This window comes from Papio anubis, chromosome 1, assembly GCF_008728515.1.
Source record: "Papio anubis isolate 15944 chromosome 1, Panubis1.0, whole genome shotgun sequence".
In the NCBI taxonomy this organism is placed as follows: domain Eukaryota; kingdom Metazoa; phylum Chordata; class Mammalia; order Primates; family Cercopithecidae; genus Papio; species Papio anubis.
The window spans coordinates 178442789-178458260 of record NC_044976.1 but is presented as its reverse complement, the minus strand read 5'-3'; the positions used below and the strand labels follow the sequence as shown (position 1 = coordinate 178458260).

The 15472-nt window shown below is 42.4% G+C and overlaps 1 protein-coding gene and 1 long non-coding RNA gene across 21 annotated transcripts in view; one reads left to right on the top strand and one right to left on the bottom strand.

Moving 5' to 3' along the window:
* LOC116271081 overlaps window positions 1-6195 on the bottom strand; it is a 60429-nt gene extending 54234 nt beyond the window's left edge. For 2 of the 4 annotated variants that reach the window (XR_004179520.1, XR_004179519.1), the window contains exons 1-3: window positions 6112-6195; window positions 4680-5294; window positions 3823-3948 (exon numbers count right to left, since the gene is read on the bottom strand). This is a non-coding gene — a long non-coding RNA (uncharacterized LOC116271081). Of the gene's footprint in view, window positions 1-1001; window positions 1032-3640; window positions 3949-4679; window positions 5295-6111 lie in introns of those variants that run through there. The other 2 variants (XR_004179518.1, XR_004179516.1) reach the window with 2 other exon arrangements.
* Window positions 6196-6665: 470 nt separating this feature from the next.
* SMG7 (SMG7 nonsense mediated mRNA decay factor) overlaps window positions 6666-15472 on the top strand; it is an 88641-nt gene continuing 79834 nt past the window's right edge. For 4 of the 17 annotated variants that reach the window (XM_021929637.2, XM_021929632.2, XM_021929630.2 and 1 more), the window contains exon 1: window positions 6943-7087. Coding sequence is in view for 4 of the 17 variants with exons in the window: in XM_009191910.4 (XP_009190174.1) it covers window positions 7059-7087 (29 nt within the window). In the remaining 13 variants the exon portion in view is untranslated. Of the gene's footprint in view, window positions 7088-7301; window positions 7437-8181; window positions 8360-10824; window positions 15367-15472 lie in introns of those variants that run through there. The other 13 variants (XM_017951433.3, XM_017951410.3, XM_017951407.3 and 10 more) reach the window with 6 other exon arrangements.

Sequence of the window (15472 nt, the reverse complement as noted above, 5' to 3'; positions counted from 1 at the left end):
GAGACCAGAACAGAGGTCATGGTAAGGATTGGAAACTTTATCCTAAGGGTAATGGAAAACAATGGAGACTTAAAGCCAGGGGAAAAAACTTTTTAAAGAGCTTAACATAGCTAAAATATGGAATATATGTACCCATTAATTTACTATTTAATTTGTTCCAGAATGTATTCTTACATCTTAATCCAATAACATTAAGAATTGTTTTTAAGATGGAGTCTTGCTATGTTGCACAGGCTGGCCCCAAACTCCTTGGCTCAAGTGATCCTCCTGCCTTAGCCTCCTGAGTAGCTGAGATTATAGGCACCTGCCACTGTGCCAGGCTAATATTAAGAATTTTTACAAATATGACCAGGTGAGGTGGTCACCTGTAATCCCATTACTTTGGGAAGCCAGGGCTGGAGGTCTTCTTGAGCCCAGGAGTTTGAGACCAGCCTGGGCAACATAAGGAGACCCCCATCTCTACAAAAAATAAAAAAATTAGCTGGGCATGGTGAGGGAAGCCTGTAGTCCCAGTTACTTAAGAGGCTGAGGCAGGAGGATTACTTGAGCCCAGGAGGTTGAGGCTGCATTGAGCTATGATCATGCTACTATACTCCAGCCTGGGCAACACAGCAAGTCCCTGTCTCAAAAAAAAAAAAAAAAAAGAACTTTTACAAATATGGGACAAACTATCCAGGTTTTTGATATGTAAAAGTTTTCTGAGAATAGAAAAGACCCTGGGATTGTAAAGCAAAGCAAAAAAGTGCTTGGATACATACTCTTAGTATGCCTTGAAGTGATGGACCTAAGTCCTAAGTTTCTTTGCTTTTCATCTTTATCACATTTTAACTTGACTAGAAATTGCATTGGTACAATAATAATGTTAGGGAAAAGAGGAAGGTGTGTGTTAGTCCATTTTCACACTGCTATAAAGATACTACCCAAGACTGGATAATTTATAAGCAAAGGAGGTTTAATTGACTCACAGTTCTGTATAGCCAGGGAGGCCTCAGGAAACTTACAATCATGGTGGAAGGCGAAGCAGGCACCTTCTTTAGGAGGCAGCAGGGAGAGACGAACAAAGGAGGAAGTTTCAAACACTTATAAAAACATAAGATCTTGTGAGAACTCACTCACTATCATGAGAACAGCATGGGGGAAACCACCCCCATGATCCAATCACCTCCCTCCCTGGACACATGGGGATTACAGGTCCCTCCCTCAACATGTGGGGATTATAAATCAAGATGAGATTTGGGCAGGGACACAGGGCCAAACCATATCAGTGTGTACATGTATATATGCATGTACATGTTTCCCCTGATTTTGAAGAACAGATTTATGACAATGAATATCAGTATCACATTCTTAGTGCTCCAAAGTAGTATCTACCTGATAAAAGTTAGGGAAGTAGAAACTGGAAAATATTAAAAGATTATGTTATTTTAGTTGGGTGTTTTAAGAAAAATATGGCAACTTCTGGGTAACTCAACAGACTTTGACATGAAATATGTTGCTGTTAGATTAGGGACCCCCAAGATGATTTCAGTAAGTACTGTGCTTGGGGTAGTAAAGAGATGCATGAACACTAAGGCCTTCTGCCAATAAAGTAAGAGAGGTTAGGGTTTTTATTTTGGTTTTTCAATACTTTTCAATCTTCCCTGTGAGCATCTCTTCTTGTCTTCTCCAGATTGTGTCCACTAAATCAGCAGATAAGAATTTTAGGTGTGGTACTTTCTCAGAGGTATTTGCTTATTGGGAGTTGGGAGAACCTTGAAGATAATAAGATTTCCCTTAGTAAATATTAGGAGAATGGAGAAGTGAAGGGGGAGAGAAAGCTCTGAATATTGTTCCCCAACTGTCACCTCACTGCTTCCCATATCAGAAGTTTCTTTTCTTCAATCTTGGACTACAATGGTTCCTGACTATTCTTCAGGCTAAAAGACTCCCTCTTTAGGGTGAATGAATAAGTATACGCTTTGCAAATTGTTTGAAGGCTACTGACCCTTGATCTAAGAAATCTTGAGCAACAGGAGACCTGAATTTAAATGTCAATTTGTATCTGACTCACTATTTGAAGATAATGAATTACTCATTTGATTGAATCACTTAACTCTATGGTCTGAGGTGTGGTACTGAAGAGGAATGAATGGCTAGCTTCACACACATCGTGTACTGAGTATGCAATTGATAATAAATGTTTCTACTTTGATGAGAATGATTTATCAAGTTCCTAATTGTGCACAGGATTTAGAAACATTCAGAATATGTAGGCTAAATATAAAAATAAATTAGGGCTTGTTATGATGTCATGGAACAGGCTGTCTATTATTACAAAAAGGGAGGAGGCCTGCTATGTATTAATTGTCAGGTTACCAAAGCTCTGGGTAAATTTGGTAAGAATGTTAAGAGTAGCTTCTCAGCAAGTACCAATGTTTGATTGAAAAGAGGCCATTCTATTTACTTGGACAGAAGTGTGGTTATATTAGGCTGTCTTATGTGATAAAAGGTTTTTGAAAAGTTTTAAATCTCTAGCATCTGACTCACAATGTCCTAATATTGTGTTCTTTTCTGTAATCAGAGCCATGGATAAAGAAATCTATCTTCTAGTACTGGACACCAATAGATTTGAATGTGAGTTCAGACCTATGAGTATTATAGACAAAGACTAGATTGAGAGCTGGGTACAGTGATTCGCACCTAAAATCCCAGTTACTTGTGAGGCTGAGGCGGGAGGACTGCTTGTGGCCAGGAGTTAGAGATCAGCCTAGGCAACACAGTGAGACTGAATCTCTATTTAAAAAAAAAAAAAAAAAAGACTAGATAGAGTATTATTTTAAAAAATAACGTTATGCTGTAGTAGTTCTATTTTACTCATTTTAGCTTGATATAAAAGAGCAAAAGGGGCCAGGCAAGGTGACTCACACCCATAATCTCAGCCCTTTGGGAGGCCAAGGCAGGCGGATCACTTGAGGTCAGGAGTTTGAGACCAGCCTGGCCAACATGGTGAACCTTGTCTCTACTGAAAATACAAAAATTAGCCAGGCATGGTGGCACACACCTATAGTCCCAGCTACTTGGGAGGCTGAAGCATTAGAATTGCCTGAACCCAGGAGGCAGAGGTTGCAGTGAGCTGAAATTGTGCCACTGCACTCCAGCCTGGGTGACAGAGTAAGACTCTGTCTCAGTTAAAAAAAAAAAAGGCCAGAAAAAAAATTAACATTTATCAAGTCCAGTGTTGTATAATGGGCACTCAATCATGTATGTCATCATTAAAGGTCACAGGAAGCCTATAACAGGTAATGCTTCCATTTTGGTCAAGGAGCAAACTGAAGTTCAGAAATCAAGATGGCAGAGTTAGAATGCATACTCAGGTCCGTTAGCTTGTGATCTTTCCATGAAATCACTTAGCCAAAAAGACAAACCCAAAAACTTAAAATCTGGTAGGATTAATGTAAGTAAGGAAGCTTCTCTTTAATTTTTTTTTGGTTTAGATGTGATCTTATATCTGCAGGGGAAAAAGGTGAACAATATCTATTGCAGAAAGAAAGATGTCTGTAATTCTACAAGTTTGTTGACTAGGGCAAGTAGAAATAGATGAAATTGGAAAATGTGTATTAAACAGTATATAAATAGAAGGTAATAATTTTTCTGAGTCCTATTGATTTTTGAAAGTAATTTTAATATTAGTATCAAAGTCTTCTAATCTCTAAAATATGCTGCTATTCTTCTATTTAGCTAGAGATATTGTAAAGCTATTGAAGAGTCTTATAAAATTCTAAGGAAAGCAGATAATAAAACACAGATTATTTCTGACCTCATGTGTTCCTACTTTGTTCTTACCCCAATTACTGCATCCCTTATATTGCATCCTAATCATCACTCTGAGATCTCTACCAGCAGGTGGGTTCCCTCAAGACAGGGACCAGGTCTCTTTCATTGTGGTATCCATCATAACCAGAACAGTATCTGAAATACAATAAGTACTCAGTAAATGTTTATGGAATAAATCAGCAAACCCTAACAAAAGGATTCATCTTTCTGATCCATTTCTCTATTTCCAAAATGAGAAGATAGTAGCAATATTTTCCTAGATTGCTTATCAGGAATGTATGATAACTGTTCATACACTCTTTTTATTTTTTTGAGACAGAGTCTCGTTCTGTCGCCCAGGCTGGAGTGCAGTGGCGCGATCTCGGCTCACTACAAGCTCCGTCTCCTGGATTCAAGCCATTCTCCTGTCTCAGCCTCCCGAGTAGCTGGGACTACAGGTGCCTGCCACCATGCCCGGCTAATTTTTTTGTATTTTTTTAGTAGAGACGGGGTTTCACTATGTTAGCCAGGATGGTCTCGATCTCCTGACCTCGTGATCCACCTGCCTCTGCCTCCCAAAGTGCTGGGATTACAGGCGTGAGCCACCGCGCCCGGCCTTCATACACTCTTTACTGGAGATATGTGCCACAGACATAAATGGCTATTACCATAATTAGTAAGGGGATAATTATTACCATTTTTATTCTGGTTGAAATCTTTAAAAAATCTAACCAATATACTATCACATTGGTCTTTAAGTTAAAAAAAAAGAAAAAGAAAAATATCTAACCAATAAATTTTCGGAAAGAAATGTAGGCTATTTGAGGTAATAGGTAGTAGGAATCTATCCTTGGGCGCTCATGGAAGAAGGAAAAGCAGAACCTCACCGCGGAAATGAGAATAATCCCTCACTAGGTGGCTCTCTTTGCCGTGAGTGGGCGGCGCGTCGGTGCCGGGCGGGTGATTGAGGGCATTGTACTGCCGCAAGCGCTGCGCGTCACGCCGCATCATACCAGGCGCTGGCAGCATGAGGGGCACAGTCCAATTTCTATGTCGTTAATGACAATCTGTCCTTGGAATTTATTTCAAAGCAGGTTGTACTTTCGCTTCCGCTAAACCTGTACCTGATGTTTCAACTGAACATTGGTATAGTCTTATTGGTACAGGTTTCAGGGAAGGATCTTCAAAGTGCCTCTTCGGCTAGCATGGAAAAAGACAGCAGGAATCAGGTAGCCAAACCAGACCAAACCAAATCAAAATAGTCCATTAAAATCCTTATTTTAACTCTCCTATGAGGGCTGCATTCTTGGAAGGTTTTATATAGTTACATATCCTAAAGTACTTTGGGATAGCTCCTTAAATGACTCCACAATACGAACCGAAAATACAACTTGTAAAATGTCAATTTCTTCAAGCCATGAATGATGAATTTTCCAGCTATTTCTCGTATACTCCATATTATTATTGACTTCGTTCTTTATTTCGGCTTTTTGGCCCAAAACCTGACACAAAACACAATAAATATCCAAAAAGATTTATTCTAAGAATGAAACTTCTTTTCCTAGACTCCTTTCATCAGACAGATGTATCTAGGGTTCTTCCTGATACTCTTTTATCCAATGTTTTCCTCTCTAACCCAACGACACAGAATGACGACTTTTAAAACACTGCAGATCCGTGAGAGGAGAAAGGTTGCAGAGGAGGGAGGAACTTGGAGGTCTGCCTTTAATAATCTAGCAGGATCCCCACTGCGGGTGCCTATCAGAGTGATGGCGATAGTCAGCCTTCCGGTTAGTCCCCGACTTAAATGATAGAAAACACGTGTTACCCTTCTAGGATGCGTTCCTACCCTCACCCTGGCCTCCTCGCAGCAAGATCGCGACAGCTAGGTCAGGAGGGAGTACGCGGGTGGGGTGGATTTGGGGGAGGGGTTGACTCGCCAAAAGTCGGCTATCCCCGTCGGCAGGGGAGGCATCACGGCTGTCGTGTGCCGCTCTCCTCCCTCAGGGACCCCGTTCAGGCGGGATCCCGCCTCCCAGAGCCCAAGGCAGTTGTGGGGAAACCCCTTGCCCTTCCTCGCCGCTTGGCGCTGCCGCCTCGCTCTCCCGACTCCAGCCCGCCGCCCGCCAGCCTCCAGGCCATGCATCTTCTTCGCAGGCCCAGCCCTGTCCACGCCCGGCTCTGAGAGGAAACTATGGAGGTGGTTCCCGCCTGCAGGCGGGTGGAAAAGCCCATGGTGAATGCCTCGGGGTGTCCCCCCAGTTGCTGTGAGAAGTGGGGAGGGAGGAGGAAGTGGACTTCACCACCGGGGAGAACTACCTCGATTCCTAACTTGGGGGAGGCCTTTAGATGGAAGGGAAGCCAACGGGGAACCCTGGACGGTTTCCTGGGAATCCATTGGCCAAGGGGAGGGTCACCCTGTTCGCACACACCGGTTACTATGACAATACAACCACAGCCTCCAGTTGCCATGGCAGCTGTCTATCCAATCCGATTGTTTTCTTTTCTCTTCCTCTCCGGGCCCCACCTTATCCCCTCCAAGAGTCTCCCAGCGTGCATGGGGAGGGGCTGCAGAGAAGAGGAAAGGGGGTCCTTCGAGTCACTCTCTACGCGCGAGAGAAGACAAGAGTCGAGGGACTGCTGGGAGGAACTGTAGGAGGAAGGGGCGGCGTTTCCGGTGGGGAAGAGTGGAGGCGTGCAAAAAGGAAGAGAGAAATCCGCTGGAGTGATAAGAAGGGGGAAGACTTTGAGTGTAACTCCCGGTTCTTTGGGCCTCGGTGTTCTTGGTGGGGTTGGGATTGCCCCCTTGCGCGGGAGGAGAAGGGTGGATTGGCAGGAAGCCGCCAAGCGCCACCAGCCGGTAGCTCAGAAGCCGCACACGCGCCACACAACTCGTTGATCCCAAAAGGGAGCGCTACAGAGAAGCGGAAATCACCGGGAGGGACAGGCGCTGCTGAAATCTCGCGAGAGGGAGCCCCCCTCGTAGCCGACTTCCTTCCTCTGCTTCTCCTCTTTCCCCCGCCCCTCCTCCCTCCCCCTCCCCCCTGGGTCGGAGTGTCCCTGCGCCCCACGGGCCGGAGCAGCAGCGAGAGCAGCTTTCCCCGCTCCCTCCCCCTCGCCTCATTCACCCCCACCCCCTTGCCGAGCGAGGAGGAGCCGGAGGAGAGGAAGATGGCGGCGGCCGCCAGCACCCGCGGTGCCGCGGGGCCGCTCCGAGGAGCCTGAGAGACCCACGGAGGCTTCGCGGGAAGACGCGGCGGCGGAGGATGAGCCTGCAGAGCGCGCAGTACCTCCGGTGAGTGCCGAGGCCGGCCTGGTACGTAGGGGGAGCGGGCCGCGGGTTAGGGCATGGAGCAACAGACACCGAGGTGGTAAGTCCGGGGTGGCGGGGGAGTTGCTGCGTCCTCTCCTCGCCGGGCAGGGCGGCGGGGGCTGCATGGGGATCTGCGGGAGGGGGCGGAACGGGTATGGGTGCCTAAGCCCCCACCGGCCGGGCTGAGCTCTGGCGAAGCCGGCTCGTCCCGGTGCGAGGAGGGAGGTTGGGGAAGCGTGAGAATGTCTGTGCGCGCGCGCCCGTGGTCTCGGGCTCGCTAGCGAGGGGTGGAGAGAAACGTCCGGGAAGGCAGCGGCGACCCCGAGTGGAGGTGGGTGTGGAGGAGTCTGATCCCCGTGGCAGGGGACTCGTGGTGTGGCGTGGGATTGGTTGGAGCGATGCATGAGTAGAGGACGGGGAGGAAGTCTGCACACCTGGGGGGTTGGGGCGGGGTAACCGAGGAGGGCAGACAGAAGGAGAGGGAGACCGCAGGAAACTGGAGCTTGTTCTTCATTCTCGGGTTGGGAGTATTAAGGAATAATGTCATCTGTAGTTAGTTGGCGGTGTGGGGAGGGGATGAAGAAGGGGACTAGATGGGGAAGTGAGGAAAGAGGGAGGCACTGTGGACAAGGTTGGGTTTTTCAGAAGAAACTGGGTTAGAATCAGTGTAGTTGGAAGATACCATTCTGAGAGTCGTGTGCATTCATTAAGAGTGGTGTAAGGAACTTACACCAGAGGTATGTCAGAGGTAGAGTGACACATGGATATAGTGTGTGTGTATGCGAGATGTGTGTTTGGGGTGGGGGGGCGGCTACTGATGCACATTTCAGAAAGAAGATGTAGATAGGTTGAACTTAGTACATGATGGCGAGAACATATTGAATGGAAGGACACCAGCTTTTGTGCAGCCAGAAAGGTTCCATGGAAGCTGAGTAAGAGCTTGGAGGCAGAGGTAAAGTGGGTCAAAAATCTTGATAACAGAGAAAAGTAAGGTTGTTAGATCCTGAAATTAACTGGGGAGTGACTACTGCTTAGAAAAGGGGAAGACTTTAAAATTGGTCCTTTTTGTCTTTCAGGAGCAGAACTAAGAAAGGGAGGCCTTATGGAAAGATGTTTTTAAAAAACTTGTTTCATACCTTGCGGAGGAGGGAGTTGGATGAGGTTGAAGTCTGAAATGAGTGGAAAAGTCACTTTATCTGTTTAGTGACGTGAACGTATTGATGTGTGTGGATCCCTATATGTATATTGCAAGAGGTGTGTAGTTACATGATACATAGGGTAGCCATTATAATTTTTAAAGTAGTAAAGTTTTATTAAGCATAATAGGGAGAGGAAAGAATGAGATATTTGAACTATGCTTGAATGCTTGATTTTAACACAACATATATGCCCAGTGACCATAGCACAGTTGGAATGATGTCTGTAATTTGAGGCCCTTTTTTTCATCTCAAATATTCCTTTGTTGTTTAATATTTCAAATAAATACAGCTATGACAAAGATCTGTTGTAGGTGCTATAGAGAGATATGGAAACCATCAGGGTGCTGATTAGTCTTAAGGAATTTGCAGTTGAGTGTCTATTAGGCAAGTAAGTTAATAACAGCACAGAGTGTAAGGACCTTGAAAGATACCAAGTGTTGCCGGGCACGGTGGCTCACACCTATAATCCCAACACTTTGGGAGGCCAAGGTGGACGGATCACCTGAGGTCAGGAGTTCAAGACCAGCCTGGCCAACATGGTGAAACCCCTTCTCTACTAAAAATACAAAAAATTAGCTGGGCGTGGTGGCGGGTGCCTGTAATGCCAGCTCCTCAGGAAGCTGAGGCAGGAGAATTGCTTGAACCTGGGAGGCGGAGGTTGTGGTGAGCCGAGATCAAGCCATTGCACTCCAGCCTGGGCAACAAGAGTGAAACTGCATCTCAATAAATAAATAAATACATAAATAAAAATAAAAGATACCAAGTGTTTTGAGTCCAAAGGCAGGAGATCACCTGAGCAATGGGAGGGAATCAGGAAAGACTTTGTTCATTTGCTCATTCATGTACTCATGATTCATTAGTTGTTTTGTTGATCACCTGTATGGGAGGCATTGTACCAACATCTGAGAATAGAAAAATAAGAACTCCGCCCTCCTTTTACAGAGCTTACAGTTTGTTAGACTTAAAGAAAATGGCACTTCGGATATTGTTCATCCTTAATGTTCATTTTGACAGATGTGAATTGAGAAGAGGGGAATTCCAAGTGGAAGGAAACTGAGCAGAGTTATGTAGGTAGGGAAGTTGGGGGAAGGGAGGTTTTCAGTCCAATTAGACAAGAAGGTAGTGTGATATAGCTGGGAAAGCTTAAGAGTTGTAGAGATTATCAAGTTTGACCCTTTCCTTTTATACATGAAGAATGTAAGCCCAAAGAAGGTAAAATTGTTGAGGCTTGTATAGCTGGTGTGTGGAAACTAACTCAAATGTAGGTCTTCTAACTTCAACTCAGCTATAGTACACTGCATGTCAGTGTTCATCTGTTCTTTCCACAAATACAAGTTGAGAACATAATATATTCTAGTGTTGAGGGTACACTGGTGAACAAAATGGTGAACGTGGGAGGATATATTATAGTAGAAAGACACAGTCAGTAAACATAGCAGTTAAATATATATCAGGGGGTCACAAGCACTAGGATGAGAAATAAAGTAAGACAGGAATGTACTGTTTTATCTGGACAGAGTGGTCAGGGAAATCCTATTTGATAAGGTGATTATATTTAAGAGGATCCTGAATATCATGTTACATAGTTTATAGTTAAAATGGGTAGACAATGGAGAATCTGAGATGATTTGTTAGAATCAATATGTTCATAGCTATGTGTTAGGAAGATGACTCTGTGTAATGTATTGGTGGATAACAGAGAAAAGTAAGGTTGTTAGAGCCTGACATTAATTGGGGAGTGACTACTGCTTAGAAAAGGGGAAGACTTTAAAATTGATCCTTTTTGTAAGGTTCTTTTCCTTACAAAAGATTCCCTTTGGGACTTTGGTCCGGAATAAGGTAGTGGCAGTGGATCTAGAAAGTTATGAAAAGCAAATTGGCAGAGTGGTGGTACTTTTAATGGGGAAGATCAGTGGACTTTGAGAGGCTTCTTGTTAATGTACCTTATATTTTATAGCTTGACATCATAGGCAAGATTTCCTTAGATGTGGAATCAGTGATAGCTTGAGATGAACTTAGTTCTTTGAAGAAGGGAGAAAAGAAAAAATATGAATACAATGATGTTTTTCAGCTAAAATTGAGCAGGCAAAAGGGGGGAGGCATAGGTCCTGGGTCCCTGAAAGATTCCTGGAGCCAGTCTTGTCTCAATCTTAGGCGTTTGTCCCAAGTAAATTAAAGCAAGTGTTAGAAGTCTGAGACCTAGGTGATGGTTGTGGGAATCATAAATAAAGGCTTGTGCCAGTCTGAATTTCCCTCCTCCTCTTTTAGATACTCATTCCATTTAAAGTCTGCAGTAGGGACACTAGAGAATGTCTTTAGGGAAGCATTATGTTCAGATTCTTTGAAAATAGAACTTGGTTTTTATAGACACTTCAGGGAGGATGCTGAGTATTGCTGAATGGATGTTGTTGGGGGGTATAGCAGTTGTTTTTTGTGACCTTGATTTTAAGAATTTTCTTGCCTACCTTTGTCAGTGGTGGAAGATCATGACTGGGCAATTTTTAATCTGCATGGTTACAGATCCTGCCTCATGTAGATGAAAATTAGTTTTGTCTCAGCTGAATTTTGATTTGTTAGACGAAATGAGCTGGAGTGTCTGGCATTGAAATGGTGTGGTGGTGGGAAACCAAGGAGCAAGATGGAAGTTTCAGAAGGGTCAGAAATGAAGATATGAGGTAAGAAGCCCCAGTAAGACCAATAAAGAGAAAATTCAACATCAAGGGAACTGAGTTAGTCTCAACTTGTAAAAATAGAGCAGAGATGAAAGGAAGAAAACCTATCCTCTGTGTGGGAAAGATGATGATATTCTGGGCAGAAAAGGATAATGAAATTTTTTGTTTGTTGAAAGGTAAGTATCTTGTTAATACACTGACAAGACTTCTAAGTGAATCAGTTAAGTTGAAAATACTTTCTTATGTTTTATAAAAATAAAATGATCTTAAGTATGGGGATTCTAGGCCAAATAATATTGGAAATTTATTACTCAAATTGAAGGAAAAGTCAGAGAATTTTCTCTTTCGATTTATGACAGAATGAAAGATTTTAAAAGACTTTGACACCTCTGTTGAGTAAAAGAAAAGAGTGTATTGAATATAGTTCATTTGGTGGGGGTAGGAGAAGGTTAGGATAGGCCACAGGTGAGGTATAATATGCTTTAAAAGAATGACATTTTGAAAAAAAGAAAAATGGAAATTAACATCTCAAAGTCGGAAAAGCAGGAGTTGGGGAAGTATAAAAGTACCAGACAGAGAAGACATCAAAGTTGTTTTGGAAGATGAGAAAGTAGAATAATCATAGCCATAGGGAATACCAGACAGGTCAAATCCTGTTATAAAAGGTGGCATAGGTGCCACCGAATGACTTCTGCTGCCGTTGTGGGAGGCACTGTTCATACTCTGCACTCCCTTCAACTTTCCTCCTTTCCTTCCTTTACTATTCTCTTTTGTCTTCAATTTCTTCCTATGCTGTGGGTGTTTCAGTGAGATCCACTTGAAGTGGATTCCTGCTGTTAGACTCCTTTACAGGAAAGGTCCAGAAAGTATCTGTTTTGTTTTATGCGTGTGTGTGTGTGTGTGTGTGTGTATGTGTATATGTGTGTGTGTGTGTGTGTGTATATATATATATTTTTTGGTATGATACATCTATAGTGAAGAGGCTGCATCTCAGTGGTTCACTTGTCAGAAATTTTGTTTTTTATATATTTGTTTTTTATATTTGTTTAATATAACAGCCACAGGGTTGTTTTCTAAGCCAGCAGAAAAATGGTTGTCATTTAAATAGGAAGTAAAATATCCAATATGGTATAAAATAAAAATAAAAATGTATCACTATAAATCTTGGAACAGAGAGAGATAATGGGGATAAGACTGGATAAAGTAGCAAGCTGAGCCTTATCCTAGCCTGGGGAGAGGAACAGAGAAGATAGTGGGAGCATTGGGAGGAATATATAACTAAGTAGAATGGGCTCCAGGTTCTAGAAGAGTTTAGTGATGCTAGATCAGATGGTGTATCCTGAAGCTTCTAGAAGTCTTAGAGCACATGCTGATTTTAGTTCATGTGGTCCAGGAAGTCGTTTTCCCCTGTCCCATCCACTTCCTTTCCACCAAGTACATCCTTTACAGAATGTAAATTAGCTTTTGTCCCGGAATATCAGCCAAATGTGGTGACATTATTTGAATGAATGGCTGTCTCTTTAGGCTTACAAGTCTTTGTTATAACAGTGTTAATAGCTTATTACCTGCTTGGATATTGTCTGACTAAATTATTTTGGCAGTTAATTTCTGCTTCCCTTGTGGTTTCATTTGGATTCAAAATGTATACTTCCTGTCCTATCTTAGGTTTCATTTCTTTGCTTTCTAACAGCTGTGGTCTTCTGCCTTCACGGTAGAAGCAGCAATTGCTGAGTTTTTTGTTGTTGTTTTTAATGGATGTTACAGTCAGATCTGGACCCACTAGTGTTGCAAGTTTCATAAGGCAGTTTTGGGGAGGAGAGTGGTTCACATTTAAAAGGGCTGGTGTGTTTTATACTTGAGAGAATGGTATTTCTAGTTCTAGATCCTTGAGGAATCGCCACACTGTCTTACACAATGGTTGAACTAGTTTACAGTCCCACCAACAGTGTAAAATATTTGTACATATTTTAATTTCTTAAATCTGTGTTCTCTTTTACTGGCCATTATTGAATACTTATTGTGTAGAGCACAATTACCGGGGTTTTGCCTTTGGCAAATTAAAAGAAAGACATTTAAGTAGCTATAATAGTAGGTCAAAGATACTATGTAAGTATAGGCAAGAAGTTTATTTCAACAGAGGTGGAGATAGAGTGAAGAGGGTGTCTTTGAGGAGGTAAGATTTGGTTTGGATATTGAAAGATGGATGGGATTTTAAAAAGTGGATGTTGGGCAAATTGCCATTTCAGGCAGGAAGAACAACTCATGGCCCCTTTGTTCCAAATAAATTTTTAAAAAATTGATTCACTCATTTAATACATTGCATTAGTTAGTATTTTGACCACACCTTAAGTTTTTCTTAGGTAAGATAGGTTCATGGACAGAGAAGTGGTGATGTGGAAGCGGTAGTTCAAAGATTTGGTGACTGCTGTGGGCCTCAAAAAGGGAAAAGGAATTTGGTCAGGAAGGTTCCTACAGAATCCCTTCTTTTAACTGTACTCTTAAATGTTTACCATCCTTCAGGACCCTTTTTCAGTTGTATGGCTCTCTTCTTTTAGTCTCTTTAATTATTGCCTTTACTGGTCTTACCTTCTGTGAACCAATCTCAATTTTCCCTTAAAAGGCCTTCCTGTTCTGATTTTTCTTTGTGCTCTGTCCTTCTTTACCTTTGTTTAATGGCCAAGCATTTCAAGTTTGCCCTAACCTATGTTTTTCCTTTAGTTACCATCTACTTTTCCTTGATCCCTTGCTATCTAGCCATTTTTTCCTGAGTACATTATTGAAATTGACATTTTCAAAGGTGCCAAAGACCTCAGCGTGGCCAAATTCATTTACTGATTGTTTTCCTTTCTCTCACACTCACACTTTTGTTTTCCTTCCTCTCTGTGTCCCCCTCTCTTGTATCTGTCCTTCTATCCATTCCACCAATAAACTTTCAGTTTGGACCATGCTGTATCCCAGGTCCCTGGGGATAAAAAGAGACTATGCCCTCAAGTAGTTTCACTGGGCATACAAGTTAAGTACTCAATTACCAAATAGTTCATACTGGCAATGGTATATAAACAGAGGCTTTATGGGGTCTTCTGAGCTCTGTTGCGTTTAGCATCAAGATTTCATGATTCTGATTACATTGCCCATTCTTTTGAAAAATTCTTCTGTTACCCACCTGCATTTCTTCCTGCAGGTATCAAGAAGAAAGCATTGATTTGGGGCTTTAAGCACCACCCGCTACTTTCTGTGTGGGCTAACAGCTTAACATTTCTGGGTCTTGATTTCTTTATTTGTAAAACGGAACATTGATCTCCTAAAATTGCTGTCAGTGTTAAAATAACAAAGGTTTACATGTGTTTAACAAATTCTGGTTCTTTTTCAGGTTCCCTACCACCTGTCCCCCTGCCAATTAATCTTTGCATTGCTTCTATATTAATAGTCTTGAAAAAGTATTTGTATATGGCTTTCGCTTCCTAAAACTCATTTATCTGGTATTGTTGGCCTTCCATAAAATGACCTGCACCTACTTCTGCCTCATGATATCTTCTTACTCCTTGATAGAAACCAACTGCCTTAGCCAGAGTAATCTCATTGTTTTCTAATCATGGCATGTGCATTCCTGCTTAAATCTCTCTTCCCATGTCATTTCCCATGTGGGAAGTGCCATTCTGTACTAGCTTAGCTTAAGCTTCACCTTCTTTTGTGAAGACTTCCTTGTGTACTCTGGTGATTTCTGCATTCTTTGAACTTTGTAGCATTTCCTGTATCTTAGTCATTTGGTACTTCTAATTTCTTAATTTTGTAATGATCTCTTTTTTTATATGTGACTTATCTCTGCAGCTAGACTAAGTATGGTTGAGACCATGTCTCAGCATCTTTTAAATGTACAGTGTACATAATTGGTGGTAAATAAAATTGTCATGCTTTTGTTTTGTTTTTGCAAAACATTTAGAAATATTTGCCATATGCCAGTGCTAGGCTCTGAGAATATAAAAATGAACTGATGCTTGCTCTTTAGGATAGTGGCTCCTGCGGGAGACAGATGTGGCACAAGTATTTCAATATAATGTGGTAAATACAATGTGAAATGTTTTTGAGGAATTCCATGGGTGTACCAAGGGAAGTGGAACTTTTCCTGCATAGGACGTTTAGGGAAAGCTTCTGGAGTTGAATACCTGAGTTCAGTTTTACTTGTTTTTTTTATTTTTCTCAGACAGGATTTTGCTCTGTTGCCCTGGCTGGTTTTGAACTCCTGGCCTTAAGCGATCCTCTTGCCTCAGCCTCCCAAGTTGCTTAGATTTATAGGCATGAGCCACCACTCCCTGTGAGTTGAATTTTAAAAGGATGAGCAGGATTAGCCAGGTGAAAAAAGAAGAGAAGAGTATAGCAGGCAAAGAACAAAGTGAGTAAATGCCTCAGTGCAGTGTGTTTGAAGAACTCTGAAAGAATCCTGATACTAGGAATGACTGCGTTTGGTTGATGTAAACATTATGATCAGATTGAGACTA